The sequence below is a fragment of the Nicotiana tomentosiformis genome, chromosome 11, assembly GCF_000390325.3.
Source record: "Nicotiana tomentosiformis chromosome 11, ASM39032v3, whole genome shotgun sequence".
Lineage (NCBI taxonomy): Eukaryota > Viridiplantae > Streptophyta > Magnoliopsida > Solanales > Solanaceae > Nicotiana > Nicotiana tomentosiformis.
Window position 1 is genome coordinate 88,357,115 of NC_090822.1, and position 25,171 is coordinate 88,382,285.

The window sequence follows — 25,171 nt, forward strand, 5'->3', positions numbered from 1 at the left end:
GTTACTGCCATGATGACTTGTCCTAGGCCTTAACCCCATTCCCTTCGATGATCTTTCAACTGCCTCTATAGATAGGCCTTTTATAAGTGGATCTGACATGTTATCTCTTAACTTTAGGTAGCCAATCGTGATAATACCACTAGAGAGAATTTATCTAATGGTATTGTGTCTCTGTCGAATGTGACAAGATTTTCCATTATACATAACGCTCCCTGCCCTACCTATTGCCGCTTGACTATCACAATGTATACATATAGGTGCCAAAGGTTTGAGCCAAAATGGAATATCTTCCAAGAAATTTCAGAGCCATTCAGCTTCTTCACCGGCCTTGTCTAAAGCTATGAATTCAGATTCCATTATAGAGCGGACGATGCACGTTTGTTTGGATGATTTCCAAGACACTGCTCCATTCCCAATTGTGAAAACGTATCCACTCGTGGATTTAACTTTAGATGATCCGGTGATCCAATTTTTATCACTATATCCCTCGATCACGGAGGGATATTTGTTATAATGCAAAGCATAATTTTGGATATGTTTCAGATACCTCAAAACTCGTTTCATTGACATCCTATGTATTTGATTAGGACTACTTGTAAACCGACTCAGTTTGCTAACATCACGTGCTATATCTGGTCGCGTGCAATTCATGATATACATCAAACCTCCCAATACTCTTGCATAGTTCAGTTGTGAGTTACTTTTACCTTCATTGTTTTGAAGTGCATAACTCACGTCAATTGGAGTCTTGGAAATCTTGAAATCCAAATACTTGAATTTGTCAAGTACTTTTTCAATGTAGTGAGACTGTGATAATGCTAGACCTTGTGGAGTCTTGTGAATTCTAATTCCCAAGATGGCATCAGCAACTCCTAAGTCTTTCATGTCGAATTTGCTAACCAACATGCGCTTAGTAGCATTTATATCTGCCATATTTTTGCTCATTATAAATATGTCATCAACATATAAACAAACAATGACTTCACGACTTGGAGTATTTTTAATGTAAACACATTTGTCACACTCGTTGATTTTAAACCCACTTGCCAACATTGTTTGGTCAAATTTGGCATGCCATTGTTTGGGTGCTTGTTTAAGTCCATAAAGCGACTTAACTAGTTTACACACTTTCTTTTCTTTACCCGAAACAACAAAACTCTCAGTTTGTTCCATGTAAATCTCTTCCTCCAATTCTCCATTTAAGAAAGTTATTGTAACATCCATTTGATGGATTTCAAGACCATACATGGCCGTCAGTGCCACTAACACCCTAATAGATGTTATCCTCAATACTGGCGAGTAAGTGCCAAAGTAATCAAGGCCTACCTTTTGTCTATAACCTTTGACAACAAGTTTTGCCTTATATTTGTCAATAGTGCCATCAGCTTTTATTTTTCGTTTAAAGATCCATTTCGAACCTAAAGGCTTATTTCCTGGAGGAAGATCAACCAATTCCCATGTATGGTTATCCAAAATTAATTAAATCTCACTATTGACTGCCTCTTTCCAAAATGCTGAATCAGAAGATGACATAGCTGCTTTGAACGTTTGAGGCTCATTTTCAAGTAAGAATGTCACAAAATCTGGTCCAAAGGAAGTAGATGTTCTTTGACGTTTACTACGCCTTAAATTTTCATTACTTGGAGTATTTTCCTTTGGTCCTTCCCGTGGTCATTTAGGTCTTTCACTTAATGACTGGCATTCAGTTTTATACGGATAGATGCTTTCAAAGAATTTATCATTATCTGATTCAATTACCGTATTAAGATGAATTTCGGGATTATCATATTTATGAACCAAAAACCGACATACTTTACTGTTTGTAGCATATCCAATGAAAATGTAGTCCACAGTTTTGGTCTAATTTTTACCCTTTTGGGTAAAGGTACTTGTACCTTTGCTAAACACCCCCACACTTTAAAATATTTCAAGTTGGGTTTTCTTCCTTTCTATTTTTCATATGGAATAGATTGTGTTTTGCTGTGGGGTACTCTATTGATAAAGAATTCATCATTTCCTTTAATGTCTGGTTTTTTCTTTCCGCAATTCTATTAGATTGAGGTGTGTAGAGGGTAGTAGTTTGATGGATAATTCCATGTTCCAAACATATTTTTGCAAATGAGAATTCATATTCTCCACCCCTATCACTTCTAATCATTTTGATCTTTTTATTCAATTAATTCTCCACTTCATTCTTGTATTGCTTAAATTCTTTAATTGTTTCATCCTTACTATTAAGCAAATAAACATAAAAATATCAAGTACAATCGTCAATAAAAGTTATAAAATACTTTTTCCCACCTCGAGATGGTGTCGACTTCACATCACAAATGTCAGTATGAATTAAGTCTAAAGGATTTGACTTCCTTTAAACAGACTTATAAGGATGTTTTACAAACTTAGATTCAACACATATTTGACATTTTGATTTATTACACTCAAATTTAGGCAATACTTCTAAATCAATTAACTTCCGCAAGGTTTTGTAATTGGCATGTCCTTAACGAATATTTCAAAGAAAAAAAGAAGGGGGTCGATTTAGGCTTTACCATAAATCATTTGACTCCAATAAATAAGAAGAAGTTGAAATTTTATTAATACTCTCAACAACCCTTACATTGAGTTTGAAAAGATCCTATGTGATGTAGCCCTTTCCAACATACATTTCATTCTTACTTACAACAACTTTGTCAGATACAAATACACATTTGAATCCATTCTTAACAAGTAAAGAAGTTGAAACCAAGTTCTTCCTAATAGTAGGAACATGAAGAACGTTGTTGAGCGTTAACACCCTGCCGGAAGTCATCTTCAGGAATATCTTCCCATAACTCTCAATCTTGGTTGTTGCAGTATTTTCCATGGAAAGCTCTTCTTCGGGACTAGCAGTAGAGTAAGTCGCAAATACTTTTTTGATAACACAAACATGTCGAGTAGCTCCAGAGTCAATCCACCACTACTTCGAATTTTCAACTAGGTTGCATTCCGAAAGTATTGCACACAAATTATCGATGTCATCATTCTTCTCCACTATGTTGGCTTGTCCCTTTTTCTTATCCTTTTTAGGAAGACGACACTTATGGGATTTGTGACCCGCGTTTCCATAATTGTAGCAGTTGCCCTTGAATTTCTTCTTGTTCTACTCCTTAGTCTGTCCAGAAGACCTCTTCATATCTTACATTTTGGAGCAGTCTCCTCAACGATATTAGCTCCTATAATCGTTGAATTTCCACGAGACTTTTTCTCGGCTATTTTGTTGTCTTCCTCAATCTTAAGGCGAATTACAAGATCTTCCAACTTCATTTCTTTGCGCTTGTGCTTAAGATAGTTTTTGAAATCTCTTCACGAATGAGGCAATTTTTCAATCATTGCAGCCACGTGAAATGCTTCATAGCACTGTAGACATTGTATAAGTTATCCTCCAAAGCACTTAGGATGTAGCCTTTGCAAATAAAGTTTGCTTGTTTTCACGCCTCAACAATCATAAACTTCTCATTGTCCGGCATGTCGGCGGCAGGCACTGGAGAGTCTTCACTGGTGAACTTCTAAATACCAAGAGTGGTAAGCCAGAAAAACACCATTTGCTGCCATCCCTTGAAGTTGGCTCCAGAAAATTTCCTCGGTTTCTCGGTCGGTGGCACGGCAGTTCGGCTTGACGAGGCTATCGTCGTTGTCGCAACAGTCGTAGAAGAATTTCCATTATCAATTGCCATTTCTCACTGTCAACAACAGAAGAGTTCAATTAATGGCAAAAATAGAACAGTAAACAATACTATAATTAATGATAAACAGTACGTTTAATAAATAAAAACTAAAAATTTATATATTGTTTCACAGAAAATAGATGAAGTTTTTATATCTTCAAATCAGAATAGAAAAATTCAGAAGGAGTAGAAAATCACACATGTTTTAATCTCCAAAAACAGAATACAAATTATAATATAAGAAATAATTTTCTTAAGATTGTTATCCAATCTGTATTACTATAATGAATAATGAAACAGTAAACTTTCTAAAACAGAAAACAGAAACAAGAAAGTTAGCAGCAACATAATGTCGAAATAATATCTAAAAATAATTTTGGAATAAATTGATCCCACTAATTGCACAGTGTGTCCTTAAGGAAATTATTCCCCTCAAGTACCCCGGGGTGATAGAATATTACCCTTCCAGGATAGAACGATTTAACTCACCAGTGTATTGGTACCAAAAACTCTGATGAACTGCGAACCACTCAATGGTTGAAAAACACACTGAAAAATTTTGTGCAGAAGAAGAATAAGAAGAAGATTAGAAACATTTCGTAAGGAAAGATTCTTGGATCAAGCCATATTTATAGCCATTTTCTGGCACTGTTTCTGAAAAGACTTGCAACCTTTCAGAAACAGTCATGGCTATTGGAACAGGTGGGAACATTTCACGTTTGAAATATTCTTGGAAAAAGGATTTAAAATAATCCGGGAAAGAACCAAAAAGATTAATCAATCAATCGTTGAACGAAGCCAAAGCCGAGCTGAGCGAGCAACGACGACGGCGCGAGGCTTCCTTTCTTTCCAACCCAGTTGACAGTTGCTCATGTATTGTGTAGTTTTATCTGGAGAAAGAGGGAAGCAGTAGGGAAGGAAATATTTAACAGAAAAATAAAGCATCATTGGGAGAGTTCTAGCCTCTCGAATGTCTAGAAATTTCATGTCTCGTAATCTTAGTAATATGTATTTTGATTCTGTGTAGCTAGTATTGATTTCAGTCATTCTCTATTCAGTCTAGAATGTTATATGTTGTAATTTAGGAGTTATCAGTGTTGGAGTGGTTATTCTCAGACTTTGCTGAAGTAGATTTTGTTCTTTCGGTGTAATACATTAGTATTTCTTCCTGTTATTTTCCATTTGTGCAGTAAACTCTATCAATTTGGTATCAGAGCGGTGACGTTCGGGTATGGTAAGGAGTAAAATGGAGGGACGAGTTGAGCAAGTGAAAACTAATTTGAATGGGGTAAGAGAAGATGTTAGAAGACTAAAAGAATGGTTCCAAGAAATGAGAGTTTCTTGCGAGAATTGAAGCACATGGGAGAACTGTGATTGCAGAAGCATCCCCTTCTCAAACCAGAACTTTGGGAAGCCAAGAAGAGGGAAGTAATGTTAACTTGGTTGGAGAAAAAGATGGGGAAAATTTTCGGAAAGTACAACTACCAATTTTTGAAGGAGAGGACCCTATCAGATGGAGTTTTAGAGTGGAATGATACTTTGCAGTGAATGAAGTTTCTGAAGCAGAAAGATTGCAGGCAGTCGGTGTTTGTTTAGAAGGAAACACCTTAATTTTGTATTATTGGTTAGAGTCTAGACAACCAGTTCCAACCTGGGAATACTTCAAAAGAGAGTTGCTGAACCAATTTCATCATTCGTAGAAGAGCAACTAGTAAGCCGTCTTAATGGGGCTAAAGCAGAACACCACTATTGCAACGTTTCGTGAAGAATTTGAGAAGGTGACAAGTTCTACGAGGGAGGAATCATATGGACTGTTATCTGGAGTGTTTTTAAATGGTTGTAAAGAATAAATCCGAGCAGAAGTGATGCTTTTGCTGGCTCAAACATTGAGGAAGATAATGGAGATGGCTCAGAAGGTAGAGGATCGAAATTCTATTTTGGAGCAAGTTCGGGTGTTTAATTCTAAACCAAATAGAGGTAGTTCAAGCAACAAACAAGTTGGATTTAGACCCAATTACTATCGGGTCACAAACCGGCAGCAGGACGCAACATTGATTCGCAATTGCATGCTTCAATAAAGCCAACTGGTTTCAACGTGTCTTCTGCAGCAAAATCTGAGGGACGATTCAGAAGGCTGTTTGATTCATAAATTGCCCGAAAAAGAGAGTTAGGGTTATGTTTCAGATGTGACGAAAAAATTGGCCCTAACCATCATTGTAAGAATAAGCAACTTAACCTCTTGATTGTTTCAGAGGCTCCTAACACAAAGGAAGAGGAAACAGAACAATTCTTTGAGGTCGCCGGAGAGGCTGCAGATGAAGGAAAACAAAAGGCTACTATGATGGTGTTGAATATGAATTCGGTTGTGGGCCTTTAAAGAACAATGAAACTTGTGGGAAAAATTCATGGGCACGACGTGATAGTTTTGGTGGACAGCGGAGCTACCCATAATTTTATATCTTCCAGCCTTGCTCGTCATCTACAATTACCTATTGAGAAGACCAACAAATTTGAAGTAACAGTTGGTAATGGTCAACAAGTCAATGGGAATGAAATATGCAAAGGAGTGAGGTTGGACGTGTAGGGAGTAAAAATTCACCAACAATATTTTCTGTTTGAATTAATTGGAACGAGGGATGGGTGTTCGGTACATCGATACAGTATTTATGAATGACGGTTCGGTATTTCGTATTAGGTATATCAATTTTGTATACCAAATACTGTACCAAAATAGTTCGGTACGGTTCTTTATTGTCTTCTTTGGTTCGGTACGGTTTCAGTATCGTACCGTCCCTATCTAACGTGATAAGAAGTGGCACTGCCAGTGAAAATTGCATATATATAGTTGAAAAAACTTATCATTTTATTGCACTAGCAAACAGTTGGGCTTGGGCAGAGAAATTTTTCATAAAGCGAACCAAATCTTAATTAAGAGTAATATATATTGCTCCAGCTGAGAGCTTTTGAAGCACAAGTTCTCAGTTCTGATTAACAGAACGATTTTCATCTCCATTTGCAAGTTGAGCTGCTTTGAGGCAGCACTAAATAGACGCAAGATTGCTAATTCCTAATTTCTATTGGATATTTGGGTTAGGCTGGGAAACAATGGAAAGAGAGTAAGGGACTTAGGCTTAGTCTTATTGGTTAGGGGTTTAAAATTTTGGGCTAGGCCACTGGGCAGCGTAGGACTGTAGGTAAAATTAATTTGGTATTTCGGTATTTCGATATACCGAAATATCAAAATCTCAATACCGAGAACCGTTCCAAAATACCGAATAACTAAAAAATTGATACCGAAATACCGAATTAATTCGGTCCGGTTCGGAATTTGATTTTTCGGATTTTATGCCCACCCCTAATTGGAACTTATGTGGTATTGGGGATGGAATGGTTAGCCACTTTGGGTGAGATGAGGGTAAACTAGAAACTTCTTACCATGAAATTTGAAGATGCAGGAAGAATGGTGTTGCTTCGGGGGGATCCAGGTATGGTTTGTACAGTTGTGTCATTAAAAGCTATGAACAATTTGCTAAAGAAAGGGAACCAAAGATTCTGGATTGAGTTGAATCAGGTAGTACATGAAGGTGAAACAACTATAACATCAAAGGAGATTGAGGAGTTGTTATCTGATTATCTAGAAATATGTGAGCAAGCTTCGGGTCTACCACCACGTCGTTCTCGGGATCATGCTATTACTATTAAGTCCGGAACACAACCACCAAACATTCGTCCATATCGATATCCTCATTCTCAAAAGGCTGAGATCGAGCGTTTGGTCAAAGAGATGATGGATGCTGGAATCATTAGGCCTACTACTAGTCCATATTCTAGTCTGGTATTACTTGTTAAGAAAAAGGATAGAAGTTGGTGTTTTTGCGAGGATTATCAGGCTCTTAATGACATCACAGTCCCTGATAAATTTCCATTACCATGCATTGATGATCTACTTGATGATCTAGGGGGAGCCACCATATTTACCAAGTTGGATCTCAAGTCGGGATATCATCAGATTCGCATTCAAGCTGGAGATGAACCGAAAACAACTTTCCGCACCCATGAGGGACATTATGAGTTCACGGTCATGCCATTTGGCTTGACCAATGCACCCTCGACTTTTCAGTCATTAATGAATCATATTTTCAGAAATCATTTGCGAAAATTTATTTTAGTATTTTTCGATGATATTTTGATTTACAGTAGAGACTATGCTTCTCATCTTGAACATTTGAAGGTTGCTTTAGATATTCTCAAACAGAAGCAACTGGTAATCAACAAGAAGAAGTGCGTGTTTGGGAAGCTTAAACTTGAATACTTGGGCCATATCATCTCCTCTGAAGGAGTGCAGGCAGATCCCTCCAAGATTGAGAGTATGATATCTTGGCCAGTTCCTAGAGATATCAAGTCTTTGCGGGGATTTTTGGGACTCACTGGGTACTACCAAAAGTTTATCAAAGACTATGGTAAGATTGGTGCCTCATTAAAAGATTTATTGAAGAAATTTTTTTTTTTTTTTGTGGGGAGAACGAGATCAACAAGCATTTGAGGCATTGAAGTTGGCTATGACTCACGTACCCGTCTTAGTGATGCCAGATTTTTCTCAATCTTTTGTAATTGAAGTTGATGCTTCGGAATTTGGTGTTGGTGCAGTTTTAATGCAAAAAGGTAACCTATTGCATATTTCAGCAGAATGCTTTCTTCTAGAGCAAGACAATGCTCGGTATATAAACGGGAGCTAATGGCCATTATGTTGGCCATTAAGAGATGGAATCGCTACTTGATGGGTCATCGTTTCAACATTAAAACTTATCAAAATGCCCTTAATTTTTTGCTGGAATGAGTTATGGATGAGAATCAGCCGAAATGGGTTTCCAAACTCATGGGTTATACGTTTGAGATCAAGTACAAAGCAGGTGCTGAAAATAGAATGGTTGACGCACTGTCTAGACGCGGGGAATCTGCAGAGTTATATGCCTTTTCGGTTTGGAAGAACGAATACAAAGAGGAATAAGAACAAGAAGTAAAAAGAGACGGTAAAATGGCTTGTATCTTACAAAGGTTAATTACTGGACAACAAACAGACGACAAATACAGCTTGAAGAATGGATGTCTACTGTTCAAGGGACGTTTGGTTTTGCCAAAAGGATCATCCAGAATCCCAGGGTTGTTGAAAGAGTTTCATTCTTCTCCAATAGGTGGCCATTCTGGGTATCTTCGCACATATAAGAGATTGTCTGAAAATATTTACTGGGAAGGTATGAAAAGGGATTTGCAAGACTTCGTTGCCAAGTGTGAAATTTGTCAAAATAATAAGTCTCAAACCTTGAGTCTAGCCGGATTACTTCAACCTTTACCTATACCTCAGCATGTGTGGGAAGATGTAAGTATGGATTTCATTACTGGTCTTTCTAAATCCCATAAGTTTGACACTATAGTGGTTGTGGTAGACCGTCTTACTAAGTACGCACACTTTATCCCACTTTCTCATCCTTTTAATGCTAAAGATATGGCTGCTATTTTTGCAAAGGAAGTGGTTAAGTTGCATGGTTTTCCTAAATATATTGTGTCTGATCGTGACCGTGTGTTCATTAGCCAGTTTTGGAGGGAGTTGTTTAAAATATCAGGAATTAGATTACGCTATAGCTTTGCATATCATCCAAATATTGATGGGAAAACATAAGTGGTGAATAGGAGTTTGGAGGCATATCTTCGTTGTATGGCTGGAGAAAATGCTAAGCAATGGTTCCATTGGCTAGCTTAGGCTGAATATTAGTTTAATACGTCTTTTAACATATTTGCCGGTATGACACCCTTTAAAGCATTATATGGGAGGGATCCACCATCGATTTTTCACATGGATGACACTACTTCTGCAGTGGAAGAAGTAAATGAACAAGTTCGTACTAGAAATTTGATCTTAACTGAACTCAAAAATCATCTAATACAGGCACAATAAAGAATGAAGAATCAAGTAGATCGACATCGCAGGGAAGTGAATTTTGAGGTTGGAGAAATGGTGTATATAAAACTTCGGCTATACAAACTACGTTCTCTGGCTAAGAAGATTAATGAAAAACTCAGTCCCCATTTTTATGGTCCTTTCAAGATTCTAGAGAAGATTGGTCCTGTAGCTTATCGGTTAGAGTTACCTGTTGGAGCACGCATTCACTAAGTGTTTCATGTTTCACAGTTGAGACAATGCTTTCAACAAACAACACCTACTTAATACCTACCTCCGTTTCTTACAACAGAATTGGAGCTTCAAGCTGAACCTGAAGCGGTGAGGCAGATCAGGAAGCTACTTAATGATAAATGGGAAGTGTTAATCAAGTGGAAGAACCTGCCTGAATTTGAGAACACTTGGGAGGACTATGCAGTCATTGATCTACAATTTCCTGACTTTCACCTTGAAGACAAGGTGACTCATATAGGGGAGGGTAATGATAAGCCTCAGGTTATAAAAACTTATTCCAAGAGGGCCAAAAATAACAAATTGAAAACTTAGTAACTGTTTGTTGACAGTTACTCATGTATTGGGCAATTTTATCTGGAGAAAAAGGGAAGCAGTAGGGAAGGAAATATTCAACAGAAAAATAAAGAATCCTTGGGAGAGTTCTAGCCTCTCGAATGTCTAGAAATTTCATGTCTCGTAATATTAATAATATGTATTTTGGTTATGTGTCGCTAGTATTGATTTCAGTCATTTTTTAGTCAGTCTAGAATGTTATATGCTAAAATTTAAGAGTTATCAGTGTTGGAGTGGTTATTCTCAGACTTTGTTGAAGTAGATTCTGTGTTTTCAGTGTAATACATTAGTATTATCTTCTTGTTATTTTCTACTTGTGCAGTAAACTCTACTAGAGTAGAACATCAATACCTAGAGATTTTCTAATCGACGTACTTCACACATGCTTGCGTGATCTAACAAATATTATTTGAATTTAGTAACATTAGGGTGGGTGAATTTGAAGAGACAAAACATACTAAATCCAAGGTCACAAAGTCGTTCCTGCAGCAAGCAACAACCAGTGGATTCAAAGAGGTAAAAGGAGAAAATATTTCTTCCTCACTCTCTTCTATAGAATTTCCATAAGCTTTTACAAATTCATGCAGAGTAGCAAAAGCATTCTGCAAGTGTCCCAATGAAGCATTAGCATATATCTTCGCAAGGAAAGATTCAGTAATAGGTAGTCTCATTTGGCGCAATGAGCACTTAAGAACTTCCCAAGCGCCATTGAGAAGTTTAGAATTCTGGGTTCTACCAGCATTTCCAAATGCAGCCACAAGCAGGCCCTCATCAACGAAGAGCAAAGCAGGGGCCTCACCCTCTCACCTCTAACTATCCATTTTACAAAGAACTCTAGGGCAAAAAAGGCTAGTTCACTATTATCTGCTTGTAGTGCAACATCAGCAAGATGTGTGCACATGTTCCAAGGGGAAGTAAGCCTTTGTTTTGACCCGTTTTCTGCCAATACCATATAAGCAGTGTCAGATATAAAAATACATTTCAAGCAGGGACATCTACACAGTAAGAATTATCTTAAAACCAAAAATAAAGGCATAGCTACCTTGCATTTGTCTATAATTGAGACTAATATATCCAGCATGCTTTTGAAAACACAACTACATACACACTCGTTGATACATTCATGGATAGCTTATAGCCGGATTTCAATGATGAATCAACATATTTTAAGGCATTGTCAATAAGATCTGCTTTAAAAGTAAGCCAATAACTAAGTCATATGACTCATCATTAGACAGAGCTTCTTTATACCCTGCCAACCTCAATCATCCTGGCATAAGTAGCACATGGGAATGTCATTATATAGCATTTATGCGCTAAGAAGTAATTCTTATATAAATGGGGCAAATATCTTGTGGACGGTGGCATCAAATAGGTTCCCTAGTAAAGGCATGAAACTCACATTTTTTGCTTGATGGGCTTTTTAGCAATAACTAAAGATGAAGGTGCAGGAGAATAGAGGAATATTCAAAATGGAGGCGAGCTGCTAAAAAGGATGACATGCAAATAGTGTTGCATTTGAGAAGAAGAAAAGACTTCTTTGTATATTTCAATATTTGTACAACCTATACACTAGGATATTTATATAATCAGTCCTATCTCTACTTTAGGAAAGACAATCAAAGATAATAATGCTAATTACAATCAAATAAAATAAGATCCCTATAATTAAGCTAATCAAATAAGATCCCTATAATTAAGCTAATCAAATCACTACAATTAAGCTAATCAAATATTCAATACCCCTCAAGTTGGTACAAAGATATCGCACATGCCCAACTTGCAAATCAATGTATGAAAAGTCCATTTGTTGAGACCTTTTGTAAGTACATCAACTAGTTGTTTCTTTGATGGCACATGAAGCAACCTCAAGATAACACTTGTAACCTTTTCTTTGATGAAGTGTCTATCAATTTCAACATGCTTTATTTGGTCATGTTGAATAGGATTATTAGCTATACCGATTGCAGCATTGTTGTCTCAGTACAAGGAAAGTTCCCTTTTTTCAGACGGTCCCAATTCCTCTAATAACTTTTGCAACCAAATAAGTTCACAAACACCTTGGGTCATAGCTCTATATTCTACTTCCGCACTTGATCTGACAACTACACTTTGCTTTTTTCTTATCCAAGTGACTAAGTTCCCTCCTACGAGTATACAGTGACCAGATGTAGATCTTCTATCATTTAGAGACCAAGTCCAAACCGCATCTGTATAGGCCTCTATCCGGAGGTGACCATGTTTGGAGAAAAGCAAACCTTTCCTCGGAGCAGACTTCAAATACCGTAAAATATGAAAGATAGCTTGCATATGAGAGTCTTGGGGATCATGCATAAACTGACTCACTAAGCTCACTGAATAAGCTATGTCTGGTCTAGTGTGAGAGAGATAGATAACTCTTCCAACCAGCCTCTGATATCTCTCCTTATCAACTGACTCTCCAACCCATGTTTGTAGCTTGTGATTTCATTCAATGGGTAATTCTGTTGGTTTATAACCAATCATACCGGTTTCTTTCAAGAGATCCATAATGTACTTTCTTTGATAAATGAAGATTCCTATTTTTGATCTAGAAACCTCAATTCCCAAGAAGTACTGTACTTTTCCTAGATCCTTGATCTCAAATTCTTGTGCCAACAGTTTATTCAATCGGGTTAATTCCTCTTTGCCATCTCTTGTCATTACTATATCATCAACATAAACTATGAGAAGAGTGAGTTTACCACTTTGATATCTAATAAAGAGAGTGTGATCGGTATTGCTTTGTCTAGGGAGGGTAGTGTGCAAGCAAGTCTTACCCCTACCTTGTGAAGGTAGATAGGCTTTTTCCAATAAACCCTTGGCTCAGAAAGGTATGAAAGAGGAGGAGAAGAAGAAGAAAGAAAATACTGAGAGAAGAAAAAGAGGAAGAAAAGAATAAGTAGTACCAAATATTAACAATAGGGAAATACAATAACTGAAGCAAACTAATCAACATGACGTAATATAGATCTAAGAATATGAAGGTACATGAGTGTTACTAATACTACTGGAGAGAAAAGGGAAACTTTTAACTATCTACTAACATTCTACCCTAATCTTCGATCTCCACATCTTCCTATAAAGGGTCATGTCCTCAGTAAGTTGAAGCAGCGTCATGTCCTACATAATCACCTCACCCAAGTACTTCTTTAGCCTACCTCGATCTCTTCTCATACCCGATATGGCCAACCTCTCACACCTCTTAGCAGGAGCGTCAATGCTCCTTCTCTAAATATTCTTCGTAGACCAAAATGACTATGCAAAATACGATTTTTGGTCCATTATCTTAAAAGCTATGCCCCCTAGAAAGTTTTCGTCATATAAACAATAAAACCAAGACATTCGTGATATTTAAGACTCATAAATTCTACATCTTAATTTCATCAATTTGTAGGTTTTCAAGATCAACTTGATATATGCAAAAGTGAAAAAGGCAAAGCAAAGTAATTTAAGATAACCGAACATTAAAAAGTTCATTCCAAACACAATACCCTTACACGAAAGAAATAATAGAACCCTCCTTTATTCTATCCATAAGCCAAGAGGCTCCTAAATGTAAGCAAAACCATAGTGCAAAATACAAATTTTCATGCATTATATTTTAAAGACATGTCACCTCAGAAACTACTACAACAACATAGACTGAATCCCAAACTTATTGCAGTCAATATGAATATTTCTGTCCATTTTGCTATATTTGAACCTGTTTCATTCCTGTTAGTTTGGTAGTTAAATAGTTACATGTAAATAACTCTAATCCTATATGTAGTAGGAGTAAAATATGTACTATATATATAGGACTCATTTTATTATTGTTAATACATCAATAATACAATTTTTCGAGTTATTAATTCTCACATGGTATTAGAACACCCATGAGAAACAGTCGATGTGCATCAACTTCCAGTGACTTTTCCAGATCTGATCGCGTCACCTCCTTTTTGGTGTGTGTTGTGCTAAAAACACCACCACCAACATACTTAGAAGGCTTCGGCAACTAAAGCCCAAGAAACCAGACCGTCAGAGGACCTTCCACGCGCTGTCACGCGCGGCTAGAACCTCCGGCGCCGGCGACATGTCAGTCACATGCGCCGGCACGTGAACCATTTTTCGGCCAGTTTTTGGAGTAACTCCTTTTGGACAGTTGGATCACGAGGTCATTCTGAGCCTATCAGTCCAAGTTACACCAAATTCTGATAATTTTTGTATTTTTTGGCAACTATTTGCAGATTCCGGCAACTGTTCCAGTTTCTGACGGATATAGTATTTTTTTTTCTGCTGCCTCTTAATTGTTTCTGTGACCTCTTAATTGTTTGGTCCAACAATGTCTTTGGGAGTTGATATATTTAGTTCTAAAAATTCGGGTTCTGAAAATTCAAACTTCGTGATTACTTCGGAGCTCTTAATGGGAAGTTCAAACTATTTAGCTTGGCTTCCTTTGTTGAATTGTGGTGCAAGGATCAAGGTGTTCAAGATCACTTAACCAAAAAGGCTAGTGAGGGAGATGAATAGGCCAAAGCACTTTGGAAAATGATCGATGCTCAATTATGTAGTATCTTATGGTGATTTATTGATCCCAAGCTGATGCCCTTGTTTCGTCCATTCCAAACATGTCATTTAGTTAGGGAAAAGGCTCGCACTTTATACACTAATGACATATCTCATTTTTATGATGTGATATCGCGAATGACTAACTTGAAAAAATAGAAATTGGATATGTCTACTTATTTGGGACAAGTACAGGCAGTCATGGAGGAATTTGTGCAGTTGATGGTAGTTTTTGCTAGTATTGAAAAGCAACAAGAGAAATGACAGAAGATGTTTCTAGTTCATACCCTCGCAGGACTTCCTAATGATCTTAATTCAGTACACGATCAGATTTTGGCTAGTCCGACTGTACCCACAGTTGATGAATTATTCTCTCCATTTTTTTGCCTTATTGCAGCACCAAGTCACCCAGTGATCTCATCACAGACACTTGACTCCTCTGTTCTCACGTCCCAGACACTGGACAATCGGGCATCTTAAACTATGGAGAATAGACGAGGAGGAGGTCGTTTTGGAAAATCTAGACCCAAGTTTTCTTATTGTTACAAACTTGGACACACTTGTGAAGTATGCTATTCTTTACATGGTCGACCACCAAAAAAATACTTATGTTTCTCAAACCGAGACTACAGGTAACTAGGGATTTTATTTATCTGAAAGAGAATATAATGAGTTCCTTCAGTATCAAGCAAGTAAGCAAACATCTCCACAAGTAGCCTCGATTGCTCAAACTGATACTTTTGTTGCCGGTAATTCTTTTGCTTGTATTTCCCAGTCTAGTACTCATGGACTCAGGCGCTTATGAACGTATGTATGGTAATAAATCACTTTTGTCGAATATTGTGTATTCACAGTCTCTTCCCACTGTTACTTTAATCAATGGGTTTCAAACTAAAGCATAAGGAGTTGGACAAGCTAATCCCCTATCTTCTATCACTCTAGATTTCGTTCTTTATGTCTCTGGTTGTCCTTTTAGTCTTGCATTTGTTAGTCGTTTGACTCGTGCCCTCTATTGTGGTATATATTTTATTGATGATTTTTTTATTATGCAGGATCGCAGTACGGGACAGACGATTGGCACGGGGAGTGAATCAGAAGGCATTTACTACATTAACTCACTAAATCCCTCCACATAATGTCTAGTTACAGATTCTCCAGACCTAATTCACAGACGTTTAGGACATCTCAGTTTATACAAGCTTTAGAAAATGGTGCCTAATTTGTCTACATTAGATTGTGATTCGTGTTAGCTTGGGAAACATACCCCAGCCTTCTTTTCGCGTAGTGTTGAGAGCCATGCAGAGTCTGTTTTATCTTTAGTTCATTCTAATATATGGGGTCCTAGTAGAGTCAGTTCAACCTTGGGATTTCGCTATTTTGTTAGTTTCATTGATGATTATTCAAGATGTACTTGGCTTTTCTTAACGAAAGATCATTCTAAGTTATTTTCTATATTCCAGAATTTTTGTGCTGAAATCAAAAATCAATTTGGTGTTTCTATTCGCACTTTTCGCAGTGATAATGCCTTAGAATATTTATCCTCTCAGTTTCAGCAGTTTATGACTTCTCAAGGAATTATTCATCAGACATTTTGTCCTTATAACCCTCAAAAAATTGGGTTGCAGAGAGAAAGAATAGGCACCTCATTGAGACTGCTCGCACACTTCTCATTGAATCTCGTGTTCCGCTGCGTTTTTAGGGCGATGCAATTATCACATCTTGTTAATTGATTAAACGGATGCCTTCATCTCCCATCCAGAATCAGATTCTGTATTTAGTATTGTTTTCCCAGTCATCCTTATACTCTCTTTCCCCTCGTATTTTTGGGAGAACATGTTTCGTTCATTACTTAGCCCATAGGAAAGATAAGCTAGCTCCTAGCACTCTCAAGTGTGTCTTCCTTGGTTATTCTCGTGTTCAGAAGGCATATCGTTGTTACTCACCTAATCTTCGTAGGTACCTTATGTAAGCTGACGTCACGTTATTTGAGTCTAAACCTTTCTTTACCTCTTCTGACCACTTTGATATATCTGAGGTCTTACCTATACCAACCTTTGAGGAATTTACTATAGCTTTGTATTTATCTGGTGATCTATGTTAACGATATTGTTATTACAGGCAATGATCAAGATGGTATTACTAAGTTGAAGCAACATCTCTTTCAACACGTTCAGACTAAAGATCTGGGCAGACTAAAGTATTTTCTGAGAATTGAGATCGCTCAGTCTAGCTCAGGTATTGTGATCTCACAGCGGAAGTATGCCTTAGACATTCTTGAGGAGACAGGAATGACAGGTTGTAGACCGATTGAGACTCCGATGGATCCGAATTCTACACTTCTGCCTAGTTGAATGAGTTTCCTAAGTTCAAACATATATGTACCTTGTGAAGAATGGGACACTTTTGAATCAACGGATAAAGGGCCAAAAATGTCTCTGATCTATCGAAAAAGGTCTAAATATATCCTTCATCCACCTATTTTGTTAAAAATATCCATTTGCTTACCTTTTTGGCTCATTTATGCCCTTCAAACTATTAAAAAAAAAAACTAAGATTATTTATTTATGTGGCAAATTCCTATTGGACGAAATTAAACGCACCCACCCTAACCTTTTCCCTCTGATTAAACTCGCCCTAACCTAACATACCCGCCCCAGGACCCAAAATTCGTTAAAAGAAAATCTTCTTCTTCTTTGAACTTGAAGCTTCAATGGAGTTTTTTTTCAAGTTCAACCAACACAAAATTGTCTAAACCCGTTGAAGAAACTTTTATAAACCACACCCATTTGAAATGGTACGAATAGTTAGCAAAAATCAAACAATAACATACTAATCCAGAGAACAAAACTTACTGTGATAACTAGATTTTTTAATCATAAGTTCAGCAAATGAGGTAATTTATAATAAGTTTCAATCATCTAAGGTAGGGGCAAACGGGTGAGTCGGATCGAATATGGGTGGGTTGAAACAGGGTAATGCAAAACTGATAAATTATCCGATCCAACCCATATTTAATACAGATAGAAAACGAATTAATTGTCCATGACTTTTAGAATATGATCACTTTTGGGAGAAATTCTTAGTCTCTCCCAAGCTTGAGAAACTTCCAATTTGAGTCATTATGAATGTAAAAATTAAACTCATTAGTTATCCTTTGGTTATTTATTTTCTAAGTGAATAATATGATTCTTATGCATATTTGACTTGTTTTTAAAATTTTTATTATCCAACTCATTGTTAGTGAATATTATGGATGAATATCTATTTTTTTATCCGTTTTGGCGAGAAAATCACGAGAAATGAAGAAAACTCAACAAGTTTTCATGCTTTTTGTTGCTCAACTAACTTGAGCGTCTATTTTACCACTGTGAAAATAGTTTTCCTCCAATTATTCATCTATGTACATTTATCTTATAAATAAGTATGCTGGAAAAAAAATTCCAGAGAACAAAAATGTGAAGGGTTTTGGGGTCATGGGGCGAGTATGTTGGGTCGGGGCGGTAATTAGAGGGAAAAGGTCAGGATGGGGTGAGTTTTAATTTCATCCAATAGGAAGTCGCCACTTAATAAATACTTAAAAAAATAAAAAACAAAAATAGTTTGAAGGGCATAAATAAACCAGAAAGGTAAGAGAGTAATTTTAACAAAACAGGTGGATAAAGGGTATATTTAGACCTTTTGCATTTTTAGCCCTTCTCCGTTGAATCAAAAAATCAACCGTGATCTTTCTCCTACAATGAATGTGTCTGTTTTAAGTTCTAAAGAAGTTAGGCTTTACCATCTCATTTTTGGCATATATATTTACAAATTAAAATATGCAGATAAAGTTCTGTGTAACCCTAAAAAATTATCAAATATATATCTTTTAGGCAAACAAAAATAAATAATGTTGAATTGGACGAATATCAAAATAGGTCAAGATTCCTGGTTAAAACTTCAATTGTTCAGGTACATGTCGGGATTTTTTGCCATTAATATAAACTCAGAGAAACTGGCTCAAGTATAAAAGGGCAACCCGTGCACTAAACTCTCGTTATGTGCGCGGTCTGAAGAAAGGTCGGACCATAAGGGTCTATCGCACGCAACCTTACTTTATATTTCTGTAATAGGCTGTTTTCCCGGCTCAAACCTGTGACCTCCTAGTCACATGGCTAACTCCAGTATATTAACCAAAAAAAAGAGCTAAATATATTCCCAAAATTGTCAACACTAGTACGTTTTAATCATTTTAAATTTAAATCATTATCACATCCAATCTTGGTAAAACCAAACTATGACGATATGAGAAATAGAATCGAAGGTAACAGTTTCCGCAGAACCAAAGTGGTAGTTGGCCCATTCTAAGTAGTATTACTGAAGATTTACTGTCTAATTGATTGTCTTAAAATAGATTTCGGTTCTCTAAACATGATTACGTGATTATTAAGATAGGGTATCTTTTGTTAAAAGGAAGGCATATATCAACCGCGTTTGACAAAAGTGAGGAAGAAAACTTTTTTGACATTCATTTCTCTGTTATTCTTGAATTGTCACCATTCTTATTCTTTTCTCTCTTTTTTTCGTTCTTTGCTTTTTGAAAATGTTTACAGATAATAATTTCCCCTCAAATATTTTCCACTCTATAGTAAATAATACTTTTTATACTTGAGTTCATATGCAACATCCATTGTAAAAAAATTGCTCGATGGGGAACGAAGATCTATATAGATAATTGGAACCTAATAGCTTTCAAATTGAGAATAAGGGATAAAATTTATGGCCATAGGAATTTCAGTCAATATATAGCTAATCTTTCTCTACTCTATTGTTACACTAAAATATTGGAGAAAAAGAATATGAAACCATGAGCAAAATGGTTAAAAAAAAATAGTTAATCACTCATATTATCTACTAAAAAGCGGGTTGGATAATGAACTTTTTAAAAACTGATCAAATATGGATTAAAATCATATTATCCATTCAGAAAATGGATAAGGGTTTAATTTTTACATTTGTAAAGCTTCAAATTTGGGATTCCTAAAGTTTGAGAGACTAAGAATTCTTCCAAAAGTGATCATATTCAAGAGGCCATGGATAATATGGTTACTCATATTATCCGTCGGTTAACCCATTTTTTATCCGTATTAAATATGGGTCTAGTCGGATAATTTATCCGTTTTTTCATTATCCGTTTTGACCTGTTCCATATCCGACTCGACCCGCGCGTTTGCCATCCTTACCATGATCTCACATTTTAATTGAGAAGATAGAGAATAGAAATGATCCTTAAAGGTATAAATAAATGGCTAAAAAGTCACAATTCGAAGAGTACTCCTAATCTCGCTTCCCTGCTCTAGGGCTGGGCATATATCGGGTAAAACCGATAACCCGAACCGTTAATTATTTATTGGGTTATCGGTATTGGGTTATTGGGTTAACGGTTCGGTAACGGTTTAAAATTTTTTTACTATTGGGTTATCGGTTCGGGCCTCGATTTGGAAATTCTATTATTGGGTTAACCGATAACCCAATAAGGATTAACGAAATCACTACTTTACCTTTAAGTATATACATATGCAGATATGCTAGGGCTTCATTCTTTCCTATTCTTTCTCAGCCTCAGCCGCATTCTTCAGAGTTCAGACTCTTCACTCTTCAATTACTTCACAGTTCACATTTCTTAGTCGTATTCTTCAGCTTCATCTTCATTCTTCGTGTAAGTTTTTAGTTGCTTCATCTTCATTGTCTACATGGAACTTCATTGTCTAGGAAATCGTAGAATCAACTTTAAGAATGAAAAATTTCTGAGAATATTAATTGTAAAATCACAGAAAAAGTAGGTGTAGGATAAAACCAATATGTATTTTGTTTAGTTGCCTTATGTCTAGATTCTTTTAATTCGTTTTTTAAGATTTTATCATGAAAATAGAACCTTACTGGTAGTGCATTCACCGATCAAAAGAAATTACTGGTACTGCAGTGTGCAGTCAGTAGTAACACATTTGATTAGAAACCCTAAACGTGTGGGTCGAGTCCTAGTCAAACCCGGAACGAATTAAGTCTTCAAAACTCGGATTGGGCTTGGCTTCAGGCCTGGCGTCGCCAGCCTAACGCCTGAAATTTGGCTGGCCTCGCTAGGCTAAAGCCCGGTCCAGCCTAGCCTTAGGCTGGCCTCACCAGGTCTCTCCTTTTCACTGTTCTCAAGCACACTTTCAACGTTTAAGTATCTCTTTTGCCCTACTTTCATCTCCAATTCACCTACACATAAAATAGACCTCATTATGCACAAATAAAGTATAATTTATCATTAAAGCATGTAAAATGCAAGGCACATAATGTACGAAACTAAAGAATTATAGCCACATATTATATTGAATTGGAATAACCATGCATTACATTGCTCTTTTCTTTTTCTTGTATTCCAAAGTCCTGTTAACTAATGTGTCAACTCTTTTCAAGCTTTCAATTTGTTTTTTAAGATTATGTTGCCTCGCTGCTTGATTTCTTTTATATTGCTTTGGTGGAAAGTAAACTCACCTAGATTCCCCATTCTTGCTGAGATGGCTCGAGATGTGTTATCTATTCCTATTTTAAGTGTTGCATCTGAATGTGCATTTAGCACTGGAGGGCGTATTCTTGATTCATTTAGGAGTTCATTGACTCCTAAATTAGTAGAAGTTCTAGTATGCCTTCAAGATTGGCTTCGGAGTGAGCCATTACCTGTAAGTGTTGAGGAAGATTTAGATGTTCTCGAGCAACTGGAACAAGGTAGCAATATTATAATTTATTTGATTGTATATTATTTTTATAAATAGTTTATTTATTATTTTTGTTGTTTGAGTTGTTAATATATATTCTCATAGATTTTGCCAAACTTGGAAATGAACCTTACGATGATGATGTGCAGAATCTTAGATAGTTGTGAGTTAAAACTTTGGTAAGTTAATTATTCAACTTATATAACACATAGTATGTTTACAAATATTACTTGACTTAATATGTTTTCTTTTTATGTTTAATAGGTGTAGCCATGCCTCGAATTTGTGGTCTTAAAACTATCTCACATGTTTGGAGTCACTATGAAAGGAATGAAGAAGGTGATGATGGATGGTGGAAAGTAAGATGTAGTCATTGTCATCTTGTTTTATGTTACAATGCACGAGAAACTGGTACTAAGTACTTAATGAGGCATGTTGAGCATTGTTTGGAGCGCAATTTGGTGAAGCCTATAAGGATTGAGTAGTTGTTATCTTGTTAACTTGAATTTGAACTATTAGTACTATGTTTGGACTTGTAAATCTTAAGGTGAAATTGCTACTACTTTGTATTGTTATTAATGTATTTGAACTATTAGTTGTGTTTGATTCTATCGATGTCATCCCTACTCTTTCAAACAATTGGACAACTATTTGTAGTATTGAACTATTAGTTGTAAATTTTATGGCTTAGCAGAAATATTATGTTGATGTTTGTAGTGTTAGAAACTGGAAAGTTATAGCAGCAACATTATGTTGAATATTAGTTGCAAATTCTTTGTTCAATGTAGTGTTTGATTATGTTTGTTGCAGATTCTTTGTTCAATGCAGTGTTGATTACATTGAATATTAGTTGTCGATATAAAACTATTTTAACACAATTGGTAAGACATGTGATACAACAACTGTATTGCAGGGATCAGATTAAGTCAAAGCTAGCAGGAAGATTAGCACAATTAGTTGTGTCTACTGTCCAGAACTGATATAAAACTGTTTTAGTTCTCGCCAGAAACGAGTTTTAAAACTGTTTTACTCTTCTCTCTTTTGTTTAACTCTAGATTGAGTTATCTTATCGGGTAAACCGATAACCGAACTGATAATGATCGATAACCGATTAACCGATAACCGATAACCGATAACTAATATCTTATCGATTTGGTTATCGGTTTATCATATTTGTAAACGGATAACCGATATGCTAAACCGATAATATTCATAATCGAACCGAACCGACCGATGCCCACCCCTACCCTGCTCTATGTGCATTTCGCCTACCCTGAACAAAGGCGTATCTAGAGTACAGTGTATGGGTTCCCGGCAATCCAGTAAATTTTGCGTAAACCCTGTATTTTCACTAAAACTATTTATTAAATATCTATAAATATCTAACTGTGAACCCAGTTATTATGATATATTAATTTGAGATTGCGACAGGAACCCATAAACTTTAAATCTTGGATCCGCCTCTCACCATGAACATATCACTAGCTAGTCCTTTGTTTTGCATATCCTTTAAATAGTTTATATTTCTTTTTCTTTCTTTATTTGTTTTACAGCTTTTGCTGTGTGTATTATTCGAGAGAGGTGAGCTTAGATTTCAAAGGGTCGTCCAATTATTCTGTTCCTTTTTCTATTATTTTATTTGTTCACATGAAGTCATGAATTGAACAACTATACATGCATTACGAGTGTACTTTGATGTAGCTCAACTCTACGTGAAAGGGTTTAATTTTCATATATATATATATATACACACAATTAATTCATAAGCTTAAACTATTGACGAATGTTCCTCAAACTGGATCTGATCAGCTAGGCATAATGTTCTAGTTATAATCACATATATTAATTTGTCGCATTAAGAAAGACAAAAAACCGCCAACAATGTTTGGACACATTACTTGGAAAACTTTGAGCGAATGTATAGTCTGATCTTATGAATATCAATTCCCTTGATCTCCATTGGAATTGCCTTTTCCTACTTTTAAGTTTTATCCAAAACCAAAAGTATGATTAGGGGTTTTATCTTTATGAAGGGAGACTTGCGGTAGCTTGTGTCTCAAAAACTCTTAAGAAAAAAGGAAAAATACGAAAGGAGACACAAAATTTACTGTGTTTTGGCTAATTCATGATCTACACTCGCGGCTGAAATGAAGAATTTTCTTATTTAAAGAGAGTATAAAGATATCGAGGGAATAATATTGTAAATAAATAACTATATTAGATATGTTTATACAAGTGACAAACTAAAACTTGTGTCTCAAAAAGTCTTTCCTTAACGGAACTCTCTAGCTTTGAAAGTCTACATTGTGAATATTATCAAATAAGGAATTTTTTTTAATTTATGGTAAAAAATTATATGCATATGGTGTTTACAATTACATCAAACTATATTAATTTACATGATTAAGTCATAAATTAAGGTGATAATGTATGTGAATTATTTACGGTTTAGTGATAAAACTGTATGTTAAGATTTGTCGTGCATTTATTGAATTGATGTAAATATAGGGTACGAATTGTCACGACCCCAATTTCCCTCTGTAGGATGTCGTGATGGCACCTAGTCTCTTAGACTAGGTAAGCCTAACAATTTGCGGAATAACTAAATAATAAAACTACGATTCAAATCAATACATCTCCCAAAACCCGGTAGAAATAAGTCACAAGCTTCTAAGAGCAATTACTAAATGTCTCTATACATCAGGGTCTAAAGAAAATAAAAAAATAACATGGTAAGGATAGAGGGGGACTCTGAGGTCTGCGGACGCTGGCAGATATACCTTGAAGTCTCCACGTGCAGTCCAACTCACTGATATCTGGTCTGGTGGAAAGAACCTGAATCTCCACAAAAAGGTGTGCAGAGTGTAGTATGAGTAAGCCACAATGGTACACAGTAAGTGCCAAGCCTAACCTCGATAGAGTAGTGACGAGGTCAGGTCAGGGCCCTACTAGTTTAAAAGAAAAATAAGACATAAGATATAATAATATTTTGAAATGACTGAGAATTTAAAAATAAGAAGTTTCAGAAAATATCAGCACAATAAATAGAGGTACACAATAGGGGCACTCCTGAGGTACCGCCTCGTAGTCCCAAATGTAAAGATGCAGTACATAGGGATCTCCCGAGCAACCGCCTCATAGACCCAGAGTAAATATGCAGTACATGCGGGATCTCCCGAGTAAACGCCTCGTAGTCTCAAAGTAAATATGCAGTACATGGGGTATTTCCCGAGTAAACACCTCGTAGTTCCAAAGTAAATATTTAGTACAGGGGGATCTCCCGAGTAAACGCCTCATAGTCCCAAAGTAAATATGCAGTACAGGGAATTTCCCGAGGAACCGCCTTGTAGTCCCAAAGTAAATATGCAGCAGGTATTCGAAGGGAACCACGAATTTTCAGCAAGAATCTTACGGTTAAAGATTTAATTCAAATCAAGTAAAGCACGTAATTCAATTAAGCATGTTGCACAAATTGCACGTAAGAATTAAGGCACGTAGGCATGCGATGCTACGCTAAACATGATCACTACATATGTTAAGGCAACTCAGTTAATGTATTTTAAAAGAAAACAACTCTGTTAATGTATTTTAAAAGATGACAAATCAGCAAGAATCGAATTTTCCATAATCAGCCCGTG

At 36.3% G+C, this 25,171-nt stretch overlaps 1 protein-coding gene across 1 annotated transcript; it reads right to left on the reverse strand.

The window, feature by feature from the left end:
• Positions 1-300: 300 nt before the first annotated feature.
• Positions 301-3,303, reverse strand: LOC138901804 (secreted RxLR effector protein 161-like). Its single transcript, XM_070189596.1, has 2 exons — positions 3,180-3,303; positions 301-926 (listed from the first exon to the last, which is right to left on the reverse strand). The coding sequence occupies exons 1-2, from the start codon at positions 3,301-3,303 to the stop codon at positions 301-303; spliced, it is 750 nt and encodes a 249-aa protein (XP_070045697.1).
• Between the last annotated feature and the right edge of the window lie 21,868 nt (positions 3,304-25,171).